We start from the raw sequence: 16,345 nt of genomic DNA, 5'->3' as shown, positions 1-16,345 counted from the left end.
AGGTATAGAGACTTACCATGAGAATTGCACTGCCTTAGTTAAACTACCTCTTTGCTGGATCCAAAGCATTAAACATGATATGGAGTGACAGGTAGCAATTGTGAAAAAGTTTTCTCCCAAATGATTTACTGTATGTTCAAGAACAACACTAGGAACATACGACTCTGCATCAAAGTCTTTCACTTTAAAACAACTAGCTCTTCACTACAATGCTTTTTTAAGTAACTACTATATTTTGTATATGTTTAAATTACTTTTATAAGTAATTTATTTTCCTTTACAATCAAGCTTGTTAGTCATTCATTTGCTTCACTTCTACGGGTATAAACATATTTATTGTCCTACTAGATAGGTTTGTTACAGGTTCACAACTTCTGCATTTTCCCCTCAGTGTTCAGTGAACCTCCTGCTGGATGGAAACTAGCATGTTTACTGTCAGTATGCGTTGTCTGTCTGTAGTAACCATGAAAAGTTTTACATGATTAACTTCCATCTATCTTATTTTGAAAACTTTTGACAAGTTGACATTTTATTACCCCCGCCCCCCCCCCCCACCCACACATTTGTAAAAAATATATCAGATGGGCTATTTTCAAACAGTTTGTATTATACTTTTAGATATTGTTGGCCTGTTACAATTGCCTTTTATTATTTTGATATCCACATTTCAAAACAAATGTATACATTTCTACATGTATTTTCTTATCAGAGAAAGCACTGTTGACTGTGAAGTCTTTTTTTGAATAAACTTCTGTTATAGTCTTGTTAATAAGTTGAATCCCATGTTACAACCTTTTTATGATTAAGATGAATAAGGTTCCAGTAGTTCCTCTATTGAACAGTGTCAAGACAGCCCTTTGTTAGGGAGGCTCTAAGGCTGGAGTAGATCACATATCTCTAGCAGAAGCAACACCTCTCGAACACAAAGCTTCAACCTACTAGCACTGACACTTTTAACAGGAAAACAACGCTCCCTTTCTGACAATCAAAACACCACGACCTAGAAAGGTCACATTGGTAAGTTGTTAAAGTATTGCTATAAGTATACAGTCCACTTGCAGATTGTAGAGTATTTAATAAGAAATTAAAATGAGTAGTTTCTGGTATTTACTTAAAATTGAAGTTAAAGAAATGAAAGCATAAAGCTAAATACTGTGTAACTACCGGTTTATCTTTCAAACTGCAAATACATAGGAGGTAATAGCAGATCAGAAAATAAAACATATTTACAACCTCTAAACAGGTTTAGAGACTGACAACAATGGCAGAGTACAACGACTTCTTGGCTTTTTACAACGATGAAAATGACACGGATCATAACGGCACAGACCCCAGCTATGTTGTGGATGAACTGGTGAGTCTTTGTGCCACAGCTGCCGTGAACAGATTTGGAGCCAAGTTCAACCCAACATTCTGCACCATCAATTTCCTGTTGAGCATCATTGGGAATGGGCTGGTTCTGTGCATTATCTGCAAATATGAGAAGCTCACTTCCGTCACCAACATCTTCCTCCTCAACCTGGTCATCTCTGATCTGCTGTTCGCCTCCAGTTTACCCTTCTTGGCCATTTACTACTACTCTGAGTGGATCTTTGGCCCGGTCATGTGCAAGCTGGTGGGTAGCGTGTACTTCATAGGATTCTACAGCTCCGTCCTCTTCCTCACTCTCATGACCTTTGACCGGTACCTGGCTGTGGTCCATGCCATCAACTCTGCCAAATGGAGGAGGAAGATCTACGCCTGTGTCTCCTCAGCAGTTGTGTGGTGTATCAGCCTTCTGGCCAGTGTCAAGGAGTTGGTTCTATACAACGTCCGGAAGGATCCTCGAGCCGGACACCTTTGTGAGGAGACTGGCTTCTCCAAGGAGATCATGATGAAATGGCAGCTTGTTGGATACTATCAGCAGTTTGTGATCTTCTTCCTGTTTCCCTTGGCTATGGTCATGTACTGCTATGTTAGAATCACGGTCCGAATCATGTCAATCCGGATGAGTGAAAAGTGCAGGACAGTCAAGCTGATTTTTGTGATTATATTCACGTTTTTTGTGTGCTGGACCCCATACAATGTTGTGATTCTGCTGAGGGCCCTCCAGTTCTCCACCAGTGATGATTCTGAGCCGTGTTCTGAAGTGCTTGATTACGCTCTGTATGTCACTAGGAATATAGCATACCTCTACTGTTGTGTGAGCCCTGTCTTTTACACATTTGTTGCGAAAAAGTTTCAGAGTCACTTTAGGAAACTACTTGCAAAGCACATCCCATGTCTGAAGAGACATATCCTGACTAGCCAAAGTAGCAACAGTAGAAGAACTTCTCAGAAAAGTCCACATTCCATTTATGAATACGAGAGAACAGGAACTGGTCTTTAAAACAGAGAGTATTGATGTGCAGTGTTTGACTTGGAGTGAAATAGGTTCCGGTACTCATTTTGGGTGCCGGTACTGTTTATATTTAGGTGCAGGAACTCCACAATACTTTTGAGCTAATATTCTATAAGAGGAACAGGAGCTCAAGCAGTAGAACATTTGAGGTGCCGGTGAGCTCCTGCCCAGGTCAAAAATATGCCATTTAGCAGACGCTTTTATCCAAAGTGACTTACAGTCATGCGTGCACACATTTCACATACTGGGGGTCCCGGGAATCAATCCCACAATCCTGCCGTTGGAAGCGCCATGCTATACCAATTGAGCTACAGAGGACAAGCACTGTTAATGTTCTCAGGGAATTTCAGAGCAACACAATGTGTACAATTATGTGTAGTTTTGCTTCTGACTTGATGTACTCAACATTTGTTGCTAAATTGTAAGTTAAAATACAAATTACATTTTGAATAATTTGATTCTATACAAGAAAGTGTACATTCTATTTGCTTCAGGAGCTTAAGCTGTTACTATCTCTGAATCTTTGCATGAAATTGTTGATAAAATAAATAAAGAGTCTTGAAATAATGTATTTATTTGTGGCATGTGGTTCTGAATGTTGAGCAACTGAATGTCAGTCTACCTGTTGAGAAATATGTATATTCTATGCTCTATCATACTCTATTTAGGCCTATCATACCATCTTCTAGTTGCCCTAACTATTGTGAAAGAAAAGAAACTACTTCTCCACTTTAGGTATTTTCAGAGCAGCCTGTTCTTGGTATTACTCAGACCTCCCTTACTCACACTTCTCAGAAACTGCTTGAAGAGCATCCTGTTAGTCATCCTATTATTCATATTTCACTTTGCTTAACATTTAGGGACAGTTTGCCCGGACAGAGATTATGCCTACACTCTTAGAAAAAAGGCTTCCAAAAGGGTTCTTCGGCTGTCCCCATAGCATACAGTGGGGAAAAAAAGTATTTAGTCAGCCACCAATTGTGCAAGTTCTCCCACTTAAAAAGATGAGAGGGGCCTGTCATTTTCATCATATGTACACGTCAACTATGACAGACAAATTGAGAAAAAAAATTCCAGAAAATCACATTGTAGGATTTTTTATGAATTTATTTGCAAATTATGGTGGAAAATAAGTATTTGGTCACCTACAAACAAGCAAGATTTCTGGCTCTCACAGACCTGTAACTTCTTCTTTAAGAGGCTCCTCTGTCCTCCACTCGTTACCTGTATTAATGGCACCTGTTTGAACTTGTTATCAGTATAAAAGACACCTGTCCACAACCTCAAACAGTCACACTCCAAACTCCACTATGGTCAAGACCAAAGAGCTGTCAAAGGACACCAGAAACAAAATTGTAGACCTGCACCAGGCTGGGAAGACTGAATCTGCAATAGGTAAGCAGCTTGGTTTGAAGAAATCAACTGTGGGAGCAATTATTAGGAAATGGAAGACATACAAGACCACTGATAATCTCCCTCGATCTGGGGCTCCACGCAAGATCTCACCCCGTGGGGTCAAAATGATCACAAGAACGGTGAGCAAAAATCCCAGAACCACACGGGGGGACCTAGTGAATGACCTGCAGAGAGCTGGGACCAAAGTAACAAAGCCTAACATCAGTAACACACTACTCCGCCAGGGACTCAAATCCTGCATTGCCAGACGTGTCCCCCTGCTTAAGCCAGTACATGTCCAGGCCCGTCTGAAGTTTGCTAGAGTGCATTTGGATGATCCAGAAGAGGATTGGGAGAATGTCATATGGTCAGATGAAACCAAAATATAACTTTTTGGTAAAAACTCAACTCATCGTGTTTGGAGGACAAAGAATGCTGAGTTGCATCCAAAGAACACCATACCTACTGTGAAGCATGGGGGTGGAAACTTCATGCTTTGGGGCTGTTTTTCTGCAAAGGGACCAGGACGACTGATCCGTGTAAAGGAAAGAATGAATGGGGCCATGTATCGTGAGATTTTGAGTGAAAACCTCCTTCCATCAGCAAGGGCATTGAAGATTAAACGTGGCTGGGTCTTTTAGCATGACAATGATCCCAAACACACCCCCCGGGCAACGAAGGAGTGGCTTCGTAAGAAGCATTTCAAGGTCCTGGAGTGGCCTAGCCAGTCTCCAGATCTCAACCCCATAGAAAATCTTTGGAGGGAGTTGAAAGTCCGTGTTGCCCAGCGACAGCCCCAAAACATCACTGCTCTAGAGGAGATCTGCATGGAGGAATGGGCCAAAATACCAGCAACAGTGTGTGAAAACCTTGTGAAGACTTACAGAAAACGTTTGACCTGTGTCATTGCCAACAAGGGGTATATAACAAAGTATTGAGAAACTTTTGTTATTGACCAAATACTTATTTTCCACCATAATTTGCAAATAAATTCATAAAAAATCCTACAATGTGATTTTCTGGATTTTTTCCCCTCATTTTTTCTGTCATAGTTGACATGTACCTATGATGAAAATTACAGGCCTCTCTCATCCTTTTAAGTGGGAGAACTTGCACAATTGGTGGCTGACTAAATACTTTTTTGCCCCACTGTAACTCTGTTTGGTTCTAGTGTAATGGGACATTTTAATTGTATGTGTACACATAACTGAGTATTACATTTACATGACGCTCTTATCCAGAGCGACTTACAGTTAGTTAGTGAATACATATTTTTTTATACTGGCCCCCCGTGGGAATCGAACCCACAACCCTGGCGTTGCAAACTTGTGCGCCGCCCATGAGTCTCCCGGTCGCGGCCGGTTGCGACAGAGCCTGGATTCGAACCAGGATCTCTAGTGGCACAGTTAGCACTGCGATGCAGTGCCTTAGACCACTGCGCCACTCAGGAGTAGAGTATGTGACTAACCTTGTCAAACTGTGTGAAACAGTCCTATTATCATCTCCTGTTCTTGGGAGTATAATCCTGTGTTGCAAACCAGCTATACCTGTATCCTTGTATAGATGAAAACAGAACAAAGTTCTGCCCAAGGACAGGAACTATAAAGATGTGCTTATCACCCAATGCTTCAGAAATCAGACTGTCTGCACTGCACTGTGTAACTGCTATTCTCCTGAGCTCAGAAAAATAAAGAATCTTAGTTTGACTTGGACTCCAGCAAATCCTTATTTTATAATATCCACCACACTAGGTAGAACCGTTTTGGGTTCCATATAGAACTCTCTGTGGAAAGGGTTCTCCTATGGGGACATAGATATAAACTATTTTTCTAAATTGTAGCCCTAGACTAAAAAGCATGTTCAATGAAGGTTCTCCATTGAACATGTTTTTAGTCTAGGACTAGGCTTAACCTGTGTCCGAGAAACCAGCCCTAACAATATTACAAAATCATTCTTCAGTGGAATTGTACATCAGTCATTTACCAGATGCTTATACTGACTCTTCAAGGGAGGTGAGAAAACACGTACCGTTAGCTTTACAAAAAAATTGCCTCCTTTAAAAAAAGTGTTAGCGTTGCAGCGACAGTGCAAGAAAGTAAGCGAGCCAGCTCTCAGATGGAGAAAGTAAACAGACTTCTGTGAATGTCAGAAGCACAAGTTAATTTTGGTCTCAGGGAGGGTGATGCAACACTTAATGGGCACATGGTGGCACTATTCACCATAGTACAAATGAAACATAAGCCTGGCAAGCAAGGCTTCTATAACACAGAGGAACTATATCTTCATTAAAAAGTGACACATAGGCCTACTTAAGAATGTATAAATGATTTCAGTATCCAAGGCTTCACAATATCTAGTAGCCCATGGTCTATAATTGATACTCAAAGGTATGGAAGCCCATTCCCGGCAATAATAATTAAAAAAAATGATACTATCAAAACATTTCGAGATACTATCTAAAAATGTCGATATACGTAAATCAAAATTTCGAGATACTGTCTAAAAATATCTAGACACTAAGTCGAAATTTTGAGATACGTAAGTAAACATTTTGAGATACGTACGTTTTCCTGGGACCCAGAGTTTTTCCTGATCTGGTAGGCTAACCCAGTGGTTCTCAAACCTCTCTTCTGGGACCCCCAGCCAGTTCATGTATTTGATATATTCCAAAACTAGCATACCTGATTCAACTGGTCAACTAACCCTTGATTAGGTGAATCAGGTGAAGTAGTTCAGGGCTAAAACTAAATTGTGAAACGTCTGGGGGTCCCCGAGGAGAAGTTAGAGAACCACTGGGCTAACCCAACCAGGTAAAACTCTGGACCCTAGTTGGAGAGTATGACATAGTAATAAATCAGCTGTAAAACGGTTTTATATGGGCTATGATGGGACCAGAGTTTTTCTAATCAGGTCATATGGTTTAAAAAAAAAGAAAAAAAAAGAACAACTGCGATTGGACAATAGAACTATAGAGTTTGCTTTAAGTAGGGTTGCATCAACTAGGCCTTTGCATCTGTAATTAAAAAGTTACTCACACAGTATGTCATCATTATTGTGTTGATTGATTAATTAATTCCAATCAATAATTTTGGATTGATAAGGTCTAGGTAGCCTAGCCACCCAAAGTTAGAATATAGAACAAATTTGATCACATTCACATTTTCTCTGAACACAAAAAAATAGGCCTATTTTGCTTTAAGTAGGGTTGCATCAACTAGGCCTTTGCATCTGTAATTAAAAAGTTACTCACACAGTATGTCATCATTATTGTGTTGATTGATTAATTAATTCCAATCAATAATTTTGGATTGATAAGGTCTAGGTAGCCTAGCCACCCAAAGTTAGAATATAGAACAAATTTGATCACATTCACATTTTCTCTGAACACAAAAAAATAGGCCTATTTTAGGCTATAAATACACAGCTTAGGCAATAAATACATTACATTACTTTGGTTCCCCTGGCCAGAGGGAGTCAGAGCACATAGGCTTCTCTAGACTACCAGCAGCTGTGGTTGTTATCAGTAGGCTACAGTTGATCAGACTGAAGCACAGATTAATTGTGCATGAGTTGAGGAATCATGTGGCAAATCAGTCTAAACAACAGTATTTTTCAACACGTTTGTGTCAATATTTTTTTATTGAACCGAATCTAAAGTGTTGGGGCAAATACCAGCTCTCCACACATTTGTGGTGCTGTGCTGAACTTTGCAAGGTGGATAGATGGAAATTGCCACATAATGCTACAAATGAAGATAATATTGACATTTTTAGGAAAAATTAAGTGGTGGGGGAATGGGCTTCCATACTATGGACATACTGTACATTTGTGAAATATATACACTGAACAAAAATATAAATGTAAAGTCTTCGTCCCATGTTTCATGAGCTGAAATAGAAAATCCCAGAAATGTTTAATATGTACAAAAATATTATTTATCTCAAATTTTGCTGAGGAGTATTTCTGTCTGATTGGCTGGTCCTAGCTCCCCAGTGGATGGGCCTGGCTTCCAAGTGGGTGGGCCTATGCCCTCCAAGGCCCACCCATGGCTGCACCCCTGCCCAGTCATGTGAAATCAATAGATTAGGGACTAATTTATTTATTTCAATTGACTGATGTCCTTATATGAACTGTAACGCTGTAAAATCTTTCAAATTGTTGCATGTTGCGTTTATATTTTTGTTCAGTATAATTACGTAATTTAGATATGCGTGCGAGTACATTTCTTTAATTTGTGCGTGATGCGTGCATGGGCGGGGGCAGCGAAACAGAGGCTGAATTGATGTAAAATGGTCCGCTATTGGTCGAAGCATTGTGGTACCCAGGAGAAAGACTATTGCACAGCAGCATCGCCGTACGAATGGTCCGAAAATCGGCTGACAAACCTGGAACATGGCCCAACGGAGGATATGCGATATCCTATTCTTAGAACACCAAAACATGAGAAATGCCATAAGAATTTGAAGGTTCATCTATAGTATGATTCAAAGGCAGGTGACACTGACCCAGGTACGTTTAAATAAATGTATTTGTCTATCTGTGAATAAGATAGTCGTGGCTAAATTGATACGTGCCCGTGTCTGAATCGATCTCTAGTTAATTTTGATGCATGGGATCACGAGTTCTATGTGATACAAAATACTGACTGAGGTTGACGCCTCATGTATTTTGTCAAACGAGATTGTTTCCACGGATGCTCTAAATATATGGCCAGCCACTAAAATTCGCCCCTGTACTGTAGCTTACTACTATGGCTGACTATGGATGGTCTCGTAGTGTTCATTGATATTAGAAAGTGAGTATTGATTTAGGCGTTCCATTCGGAGAGTTTGTTTTGATCGAGTCTGTATAACCAAGTCAGAGTAGGTAAATCCTATAGGGATGCCCCACCATAATATGAGAGAGCGAGAGCGAGAGCGAGAGCGAGAGCGAGAGCGAGAGCGAGAGCGAGAGCGAGAGCGAGAGCGAGAGCGAGAGCGAGAGCGAGCGAGAGAGCGAGAGCGAGCGAGAGAGCGAGCGAGAGAGCGAGAGCGAGAGCGAGAGCGAGAGCGAGAGCGAGAGAGTGTGTGTGTTTGAATCTAAAATACAACACTACATAGGATGGAGAGGTGAGATAAGGTGGAAGGCAAAATTTGTAATTTACTATAGTACTACTGCTAGTACTACTGGAGATAGAGAGACTGTTTTCATCATAAGAGGCAGTCAGTGCTCACAAGTAGCAGTAATAGCAGTAATCCTGATCGGTAGGAGAGAGATTGACCAGATTACTATTGATTCACCTGTGACCGCCAAAGACTCACGCTACCATGTAGAAGGGGGACCCGCAGTCTATTGATCCATGTTAAAATCACCAATGTGGAGGAGACAGCTTGTTCACAGTGAAATCTCTATGAATACAAGAAAGGCACATATGGGAAATCAAGCTAATATTGCTGCTAGAGTTTCAGTGTCTGTTGTCATATTGTCGATCAAGTAAAGTAAAGTAAATACATTTTATTTTCCATGCGTGGGTTGCCCCCATATATTAATACAGCATTTTCTTTACTTGCTTTTACTCAGTGTAAGTCAAGTGGGATAGTTCAGTGTAAAGAAAATATAGCAAGTGATATAGTTATGACAGAGACACTGACCAGAGTTGCTGACTTATTAAATACAATACAACAAGGAGACATAACCACATAACACCCTGTTTAATCCTACCTCTATCTCTGCATGTCTTCCAATTTCTGGTTAAACTCTCCATGTGGATATGTAGCGATTTACACTATTTTGAACTATTTCTTTGTTTGTTCCTCAAGCTCCTTCAGGCTTTTGTCTAGTCAGGATCCACTTGTAAACCCTCTGTGTTCTCTGCTGCCTCCAATACTCACTTATCTCCCTGCCTCATAAAAGTTGGAGAGGGATTGTATTTCCCTGCCTGCTAACTGTCTGCAGCCATTATACACATGGCTTACATTTGGAATGGATTTGAGGGCCTGATAGATCACCCCTGTCGCCTCTTAGTGGCTGGCATATATTAGGCCTACTTTGGTTTTAGCAAGACAAACTGTCATGTATTTGAAGGAGAATTGATCTATTTGATACACCTTACTGAGTACATTTAATCAAAATCTCTGTCCATGCTGAGTGTGCCATGGAGTAGTAACAGTAGAGCTCCTAAATGGATGAGATAGAGTGGAGAGCACTTACAAAATCCCCCAAAATACACCTTCCCGCTGCAGTCCTGCTTGGTTTAGCCCTGTGGATTTAAATGAGCAGAAGGAAGTAGAATGCTGAGCCACCACTCAATACATAGTTTAAAAATGCATTGCGTGAGTCATCTAACCAACCAGCTAGGCAGCCCAGTGCAGAGCTGCATTAGGAGGACTGAACACTGCTCCTTGACTGGAAGGATATTTATGATGTTGCTGCTAATCCAGTGCAGTGAAGAAGACACTCAGTATCTGGATCTCAGTATCTGGATACAACAGAATGCTATATAGGCTGCTTTTACACAGCCTAATTCTGATGTTTTTTCCACCAATTGGTCTTTTGACCAATCACATCAGATCTTTTCACATATATTTTTCAGAGCTGGTCTGATTGGTCAAAAGACCAATTAGTGAAACAAATATCAGAATTAGGCTGCCTGTCTGAATGCAGCCATATTGTCCTAGCTGTGTTCCCATGGTAGCACACTGCACGCTGCGATCAGCTATGTGGTTTGTTTAGCATCACGCTGCTGATTCGCTGTAGTGTAATTTGTGATGCTGTGATGATAGTGCACCAGGTCCTATTCTTCAGATTCGTCTCAGTGAGTGAATCCAATTATATTAAAATCATGAGCTTTATGTGGAGGTAGGTAGCCTACAGTATGGGATTAATTACAGTGTGGCATATCCATGCATCATGATGGCAACTGTCCAACCTTTAAAGAAAATAGCCATATTTTCTTTTTATAGCAAGACTTCTCCACAAAACTTATTTGTATTTCACTCAACCTTTTTTCTGTATTTAATCAAAAGGGATTTACAACTCTCCTTCATTGTACTAGTATAATGATATTGTTATAATGAGTTGGCAGCCTTTAAATAAGATAGGGATGGGAAATTATACTGTCTGCATTTATTAATTGGTTTGGAGCTCCTGTGAAAGATGAGCTACTGTATTATGTAAGTGCACTAATATGTCCTCAGTTGCTGCACAGTGCAGATAGTACAGGGAAGCTGATGAGTATTTTCTCTGACTGGTGTTTAAATATGAAGCCTATAATGTATAGCTTAACCTTTTCTTCTAACTTGTTTATTTGTTTTTGCTTATTCACCATTTTAATATTTTATCTACTCAACTATTCTATCTACTTAATTATTCTACTTAACCTGCACACACAGCAGAGAATGACAAGTACAATTGTCACATTCATCCCTGCTCTTCTCGTTCTCTTTTGACTTCCTCTCAAATATGTCTTATACAGTGTGTGTTGTGTATGGTGGCATTCCATCCAGACAGAGGTTGTATCAAGGCAGGCAGAAGACAAGTGACCGTGTTGCTGAAGAACAGTGGCAGAGTTGTTGAAGAGGATGCTTGGCAGCTGCATGGACTTCCACACTGGAGGGCCAGAGAGTGGCTCAAATAAGACAGGCCATTGAGGGGTCATTGTGTTGGTAGATTGTTCTCAGCGCGGAGTGGGGGTCTTGTCTATTGTGTTGGCCAGCTGCCCGGGCAGACAGACTAACAGATATATCTTCATCTTTCACTGAGCCAGCATTGACTTAGTAGTGACTGAGTAGAGACACTGTGTGTGTTTGTGTGTGTGTGCAAGCGTGTGAGTGCATCTGTGTGTGTGCGCTAGTGGTTTGTTCAACCGTACCCGCCCGCAATTGCTAACAACCCCCACACAAAAACAACCCGACTAAATGTGATAAAGTGAAAATGTGAGGCCCGCACCCGACCCTTACGCGCTAATATACAAAATGCGCTGTAGGCTACAGTCAGAGATAGCAGAGCAATTTTGGTAGGCTATTTGTTAGTAAACTTGTCTAAAATTAGATACTGTACATGCAGCTTCTCTTCTGTAATTATATGTTGCCCTAGAAGACTAAAGAAACCCTTGCTCACCAGAATAATGTCATAAATCGAGAGAATGAATGCTTCAATCTAGTTGACATCGGTAAAGTTTTCTTTGTCATCTCTGCTTCTTTCATGTAGCAAAGACGTTTAGGAACCGGGGAGTTAATGCAATAGCAAAACAAAACAATTTTTTTTTCTGTGCAACATTTCCAAATGACATCAGTTTGACCATTTGTAAGGAAATAGAAAGCTGTGAAAACGACCCAACATGTTTCTGATAAGATTTCAGTTAGGTTTGGATGCATATTTTATGTGATTGAAATTGTGGTGTCGAGACAACGATGCTGATATGCTGTGTAGGCAAGAAATCCGCGGACACTGTACTTGATTATAAAGAAATCCGGAGAACAACTAACCCAATCTAAAAATGATTATTCTCCCCGTCCTTTGTTGAAAACCTGATATATATCCTATGTAACATAAGATGGGTGGTTTGAATAGACCAATCCCTGGCTTCCACATATCCAAGTCTCCTCTGTTCCAGGGGGCCCCTATAGTAATGCTTTCCAGATGTTTCAGCAAAGCAGAGTAAAATTCCTCTAACACACCATTTGCAAACGTCAGCCAAAATTATAAACTGTTCAGATACTACAAAATACTATCAGCTTTTATGATGCTGATAAAGATAGAACCTCTACAGACCCTATCTAACTGTGCATTAGCATGCTCTCAAGATGCTGAAAGAAAGAAATCATATCTCTCCACTCCTGATCCTTAGTCCAAATCTAGCCTACATCAAATAAAATAAAATCACATTTTATTTGTCACATGCGCCGAATACAACATGTGTAGAATTGACCGTGAAATGCTTAATTACGAGCCCTTTCCCAGCAATGCAGAGTTAAAAAGTAAGAAAAGATTAGCAAACAAAAAAAGGAACTAGTAACACAATAAAATAACAATAATGGTTTGTACGCGGTAAATTGCTGCTTGCCGCTCCGGCCGCCCAGAGTGGCTCGCTTGTGGGTGTACTGGCAACATATAGCAGCACGTTCGACTGTGCGTCAAGGATTCAGCATAGCAAGTCTGTATGAAGGTCTGGTTATTAAATGGGTAAATAGTTTAATCCATTTGTTATTTAATGAATTTATTCACAGGTAAATAGTGAGATGCTCTAAACCGCTCTGGTGACAAACAAACTTTGCTGCCCTATTTCCAATCGTCCACATGTCTGGGAGAACCTATTCAAGTAAGTAAATACATATTTATTTATTTTTTAAACAATGTATTATTAGCTAACTAGCTACAATGCAGGCTAACTCAAATGAGCTGCCAACGTAGCTAGCTAGCTATCTAGCCAACTTTACATACTGTATAGCTTGCTAGCTAGCTAAGTGAATTAAATATCACCAGCTACCTAACTTTTAGCTAGCTATCTTGATGTATTTATAATTGTAAAAACAAACTCAAAATGCATTTGTAGGTAGCTAGCTAACAGCCATGGAGAAGGGTGAAAGGATAGCAGCCCCAACTGTCAAAGTGAGAGAGTAGGCTATTATGGATAGGGCAGGTACTTTTGTGTAGTTCCAGTCCCTAGAAGTGAGGACATAGATAATAGTAACATAATATTCAGGGCTGTCTAATTTGAGTATAATTGAGTCTGTTTCTTGTGATGTTTTCTGTCCTCAGATACAGAGAGCTGTGAAAGCCTGTCTGCAGATGAAGAGGTCCCAATGAATATGAAGAGCAGTGGTTCTCAGTCCTGGTCCTGGGGACTCAAAGGGGTGCACATTTTAGTTTTTGCCTTAGCACTACACAGCTGATTCAAATGATCAACTCATCATCAAGCTTCAAGTGGTATTTATGTATTCATTTGTGATGCTATCCTTGATGTGATCCTGCTGTTGTCATATGTGTACACATGCATCTATCTATCCAATATTATCATGATTTGTTATAAGATATATAATACTTTAGTAATCCACAATGACCTGGTGATGTAAAAGTCTTATAATGACATTATCTTCCATATTCCTACAGATACCTTGCAACTGGAGATTCCTTCAAAACGATTGCCTACAGTTACTGTCTAGGGCACTGCACGGTTGGGTGACCAGGGCCATCTGGGACTGCCTCCTGGGGAAATTCAGGTGTGTGAAGGCTACCTGTGTCCTGCATAACTTCATGACAATGGACACGAGGACCAGGAGGAGATCTGCAGTTCACCGACGTGTGCCAGAGGAGAGGTCTGCTACTCTGCAGGATGTTTCAAGGATGGGGGCCAACAACACAGCACAGGAGGCAATCCATGTGTGGGAGATCTTCACCTCCTACTTCTTCGAAGAGGGTGCTGTTCCCTGGCAACACCATAGACTACACTATGCACAACCAAAGGCTCTTTTAAGAGCCATTCACATTTCAATAAGAGTATTCTTCCATTTACTTAGCTATGTCAACTGCAGTTATTCAATTGATTTCTACTTGCTGTTTAGGTAAGGGTGATGTCTGTACAAAAACAAAACAGGCTCCTTTAAGAGTCACCCATATTGAAATTTTTTTGTACAATTAGACACCCTATAACCCACAGCTACACACTCGTGTATCAATCTGATTGATGGATTGTGTTGTGCAGTAAGCAGGCTCAGGTGTATAACTGTGGCTCCTTCCACCTTCAAAGAATAGGCAAGAGGACCAACCATGGAGAATAGTAAGACACTTAATTATTTATATTTATATAACTACGCTATATTGTTTGTCCTCGTGTGTCTGTGCATGTTTTTCAGTATAAAGTACTCTGCAGCCACTTAGTGTGGACAACAGGTGAGGCAACACACACAGATTCCTGTTGAACACGGTCTCTTTAACTACCTTATTTTCTCAATAACAGTCTCTCTCCTTCACTTCATCCCTCTCCCCCTTCTCCCTAAATCCTCTAGGTTATATCAGCTGTGTCGGTGAACCCCTCCCGCATCTGACCTGGCTACATAGAGGGCACTGCATCTTCAGAGGTGAGAGGTCACTTGGTCGGGTCAACAGGAAGTATTATTAAAGAGATGCTTTACATTGAAATACAGATAGAGATGTAGTAGTCCCAGAGTTAATGATCCAAGGTCAGTTTTGCATTTCACCTCCTGATGATTATGATGACTGACAGTGTTAGCATGATTAAGCCTTGTGTTTTTTTTTATTCTATCTCTCTCCATCTGTCTCTCATCTGCAGGTATGTTTTGATGTGAGAGAGGATGCCAACCCCCAGTCCCGTCATCGCCACCTCACCCGCTCTTAAGATAACCTTTGGGCCAACTGGGGGCCCAAGGCAGGTCAGGAGACACCACTAGAGACACTATTATGTAATTGTGATGAACTGAGAGAATATGAAGTTTAGTAGCACTGCAACATTAATCATATGCAGTCTTCCCTGCTCCTCTGTTCTTCCCTCTTTCCCTTTCTGTATTTTACACTCTTTCTCACACCTCTCTCCCCACCTCCTCTTTCTTCCTCTGTTTTTATAATGCACACCAGATGTGCATTGAAGTACAGATTGAACTTTTATTTATAATATATATTACAATTATAATATTTATAATGCGTGTATTATGTATTTAGAACACTTGGATAATTAACTTCTTCAATAAAGCATTTCACATTCTCTACTGGTTGAAATTAAGTCTCTCATTTTATGAAATACTACACCTATCCTGTGTCCTCAGATCAGTGCAAATGAAGGAAACTAGATATTGAGATGAACCGGTTTTAGAGTATTTACATGATGCATAGGAAGTGTAGTGTACTGTTTTTTAAATTCTGTTTCTGTATATATGAATTACAAATCAGGCTTTAACTAGTTAAATCATGTTTCTAGTCTATTGCATAGTTACAATGTGTAACCGTTGGACCAGGACCAGGATTGGTAAACACTGTTGAAGTGTATAATTCAGGGGCGCAACTTTCACTGGGGATGGGGGACATGTCCTCCCCACATTCTGAAATTGCATTTTATCATTGGAATGTGATACAAAACGAGGCAACGGTGTGCTTTAGGACCATGCGGATGCATCCAAGCAGTCGGGTAGGCTGTTTGGAGTGTTTATCTGACTGGATAAAAATTATATTATGCTACATGGCTAGCTACACATCCATAGGCATACAGGTATTTCTATCCTCCACTACACAATAAGCAAGCAAATAGTTAGCTAGCTATGTTACTTCAGCTGCATTGCATGTCAAATATCTGCAAGACAAGCTTACAAAATTCTACATTCAATTTGCAGTAAATGCTTTAGCAATCTAGATTCTTTATATCCACTGTTTCACCAGACGACAGCCTGGTTTGCTGGTTTTCTCAGGAGTTGCTAAAACATTAAACAACACGAATGACAATTTCATTCTCATGTCACAACGCCCATAAAGTTAGCTAGTCCGCTAGCTTGCTAAATAGCCATTTACGTAAATTAACTTTATGACCAGAAATATGCACTTGGGAAATGCTGAATGTTTTCACCGCCTCCCACGCCACATTCG

The 16,345-nt window shown here is 40.4% G+C and overlaps 1 protein-coding gene across 1 annotated transcript; it reads left to right on the top strand.

Moving 5' to 3' along the window:
- The first annotated feature begins 934 nt into the window (after positions 1–934).
- On the top strand, positions 935–2,950 carry ccr12a (chemokine (C-C motif) receptor 12a). The gene is made up of 2 exons (XM_084188290.1): positions 935–1,017; positions 1,244–2,950. Exon 2 carries the CDS (start codon positions 1,262–1,264, stop codon positions 2,366–2,368), a length of 1,107 nt encoding a protein of 368 aa, XP_084044416.1. The 5' UTR covers positions 935–1,017; positions 1,244–1,261; the 3' UTR covers positions 2,369–2,950.
- Positions 2,951–16,345: the final 13,395 nt, after the last annotated feature.

The sequence above is a fragment of the Coregonus lavaretus genome (assembly GCF_964263955.1).
Source record: "Coregonus lavaretus genome assembly, chromosome: 23".
Taxonomy (NCBI): Eukaryota; Metazoa; Chordata; class Actinopteri; order Salmoniformes; family Salmonidae; genus Coregonus; species Coregonus lavaretus.
The sequence above is the reverse complement of the archived record's forward strand: the minus strand, read 5'-3'. Positions and strand labels throughout refer to the sequence as shown.

Excerpts from the sequence above, each read along its gene's own strand:
- ccr12a (XM_084188290.1), top strand. The coding sequence starts at position 1,262 with ATGGCAGAGTACAACGACTTCTTGGCTTTTTACAACGATGAAAATGAC.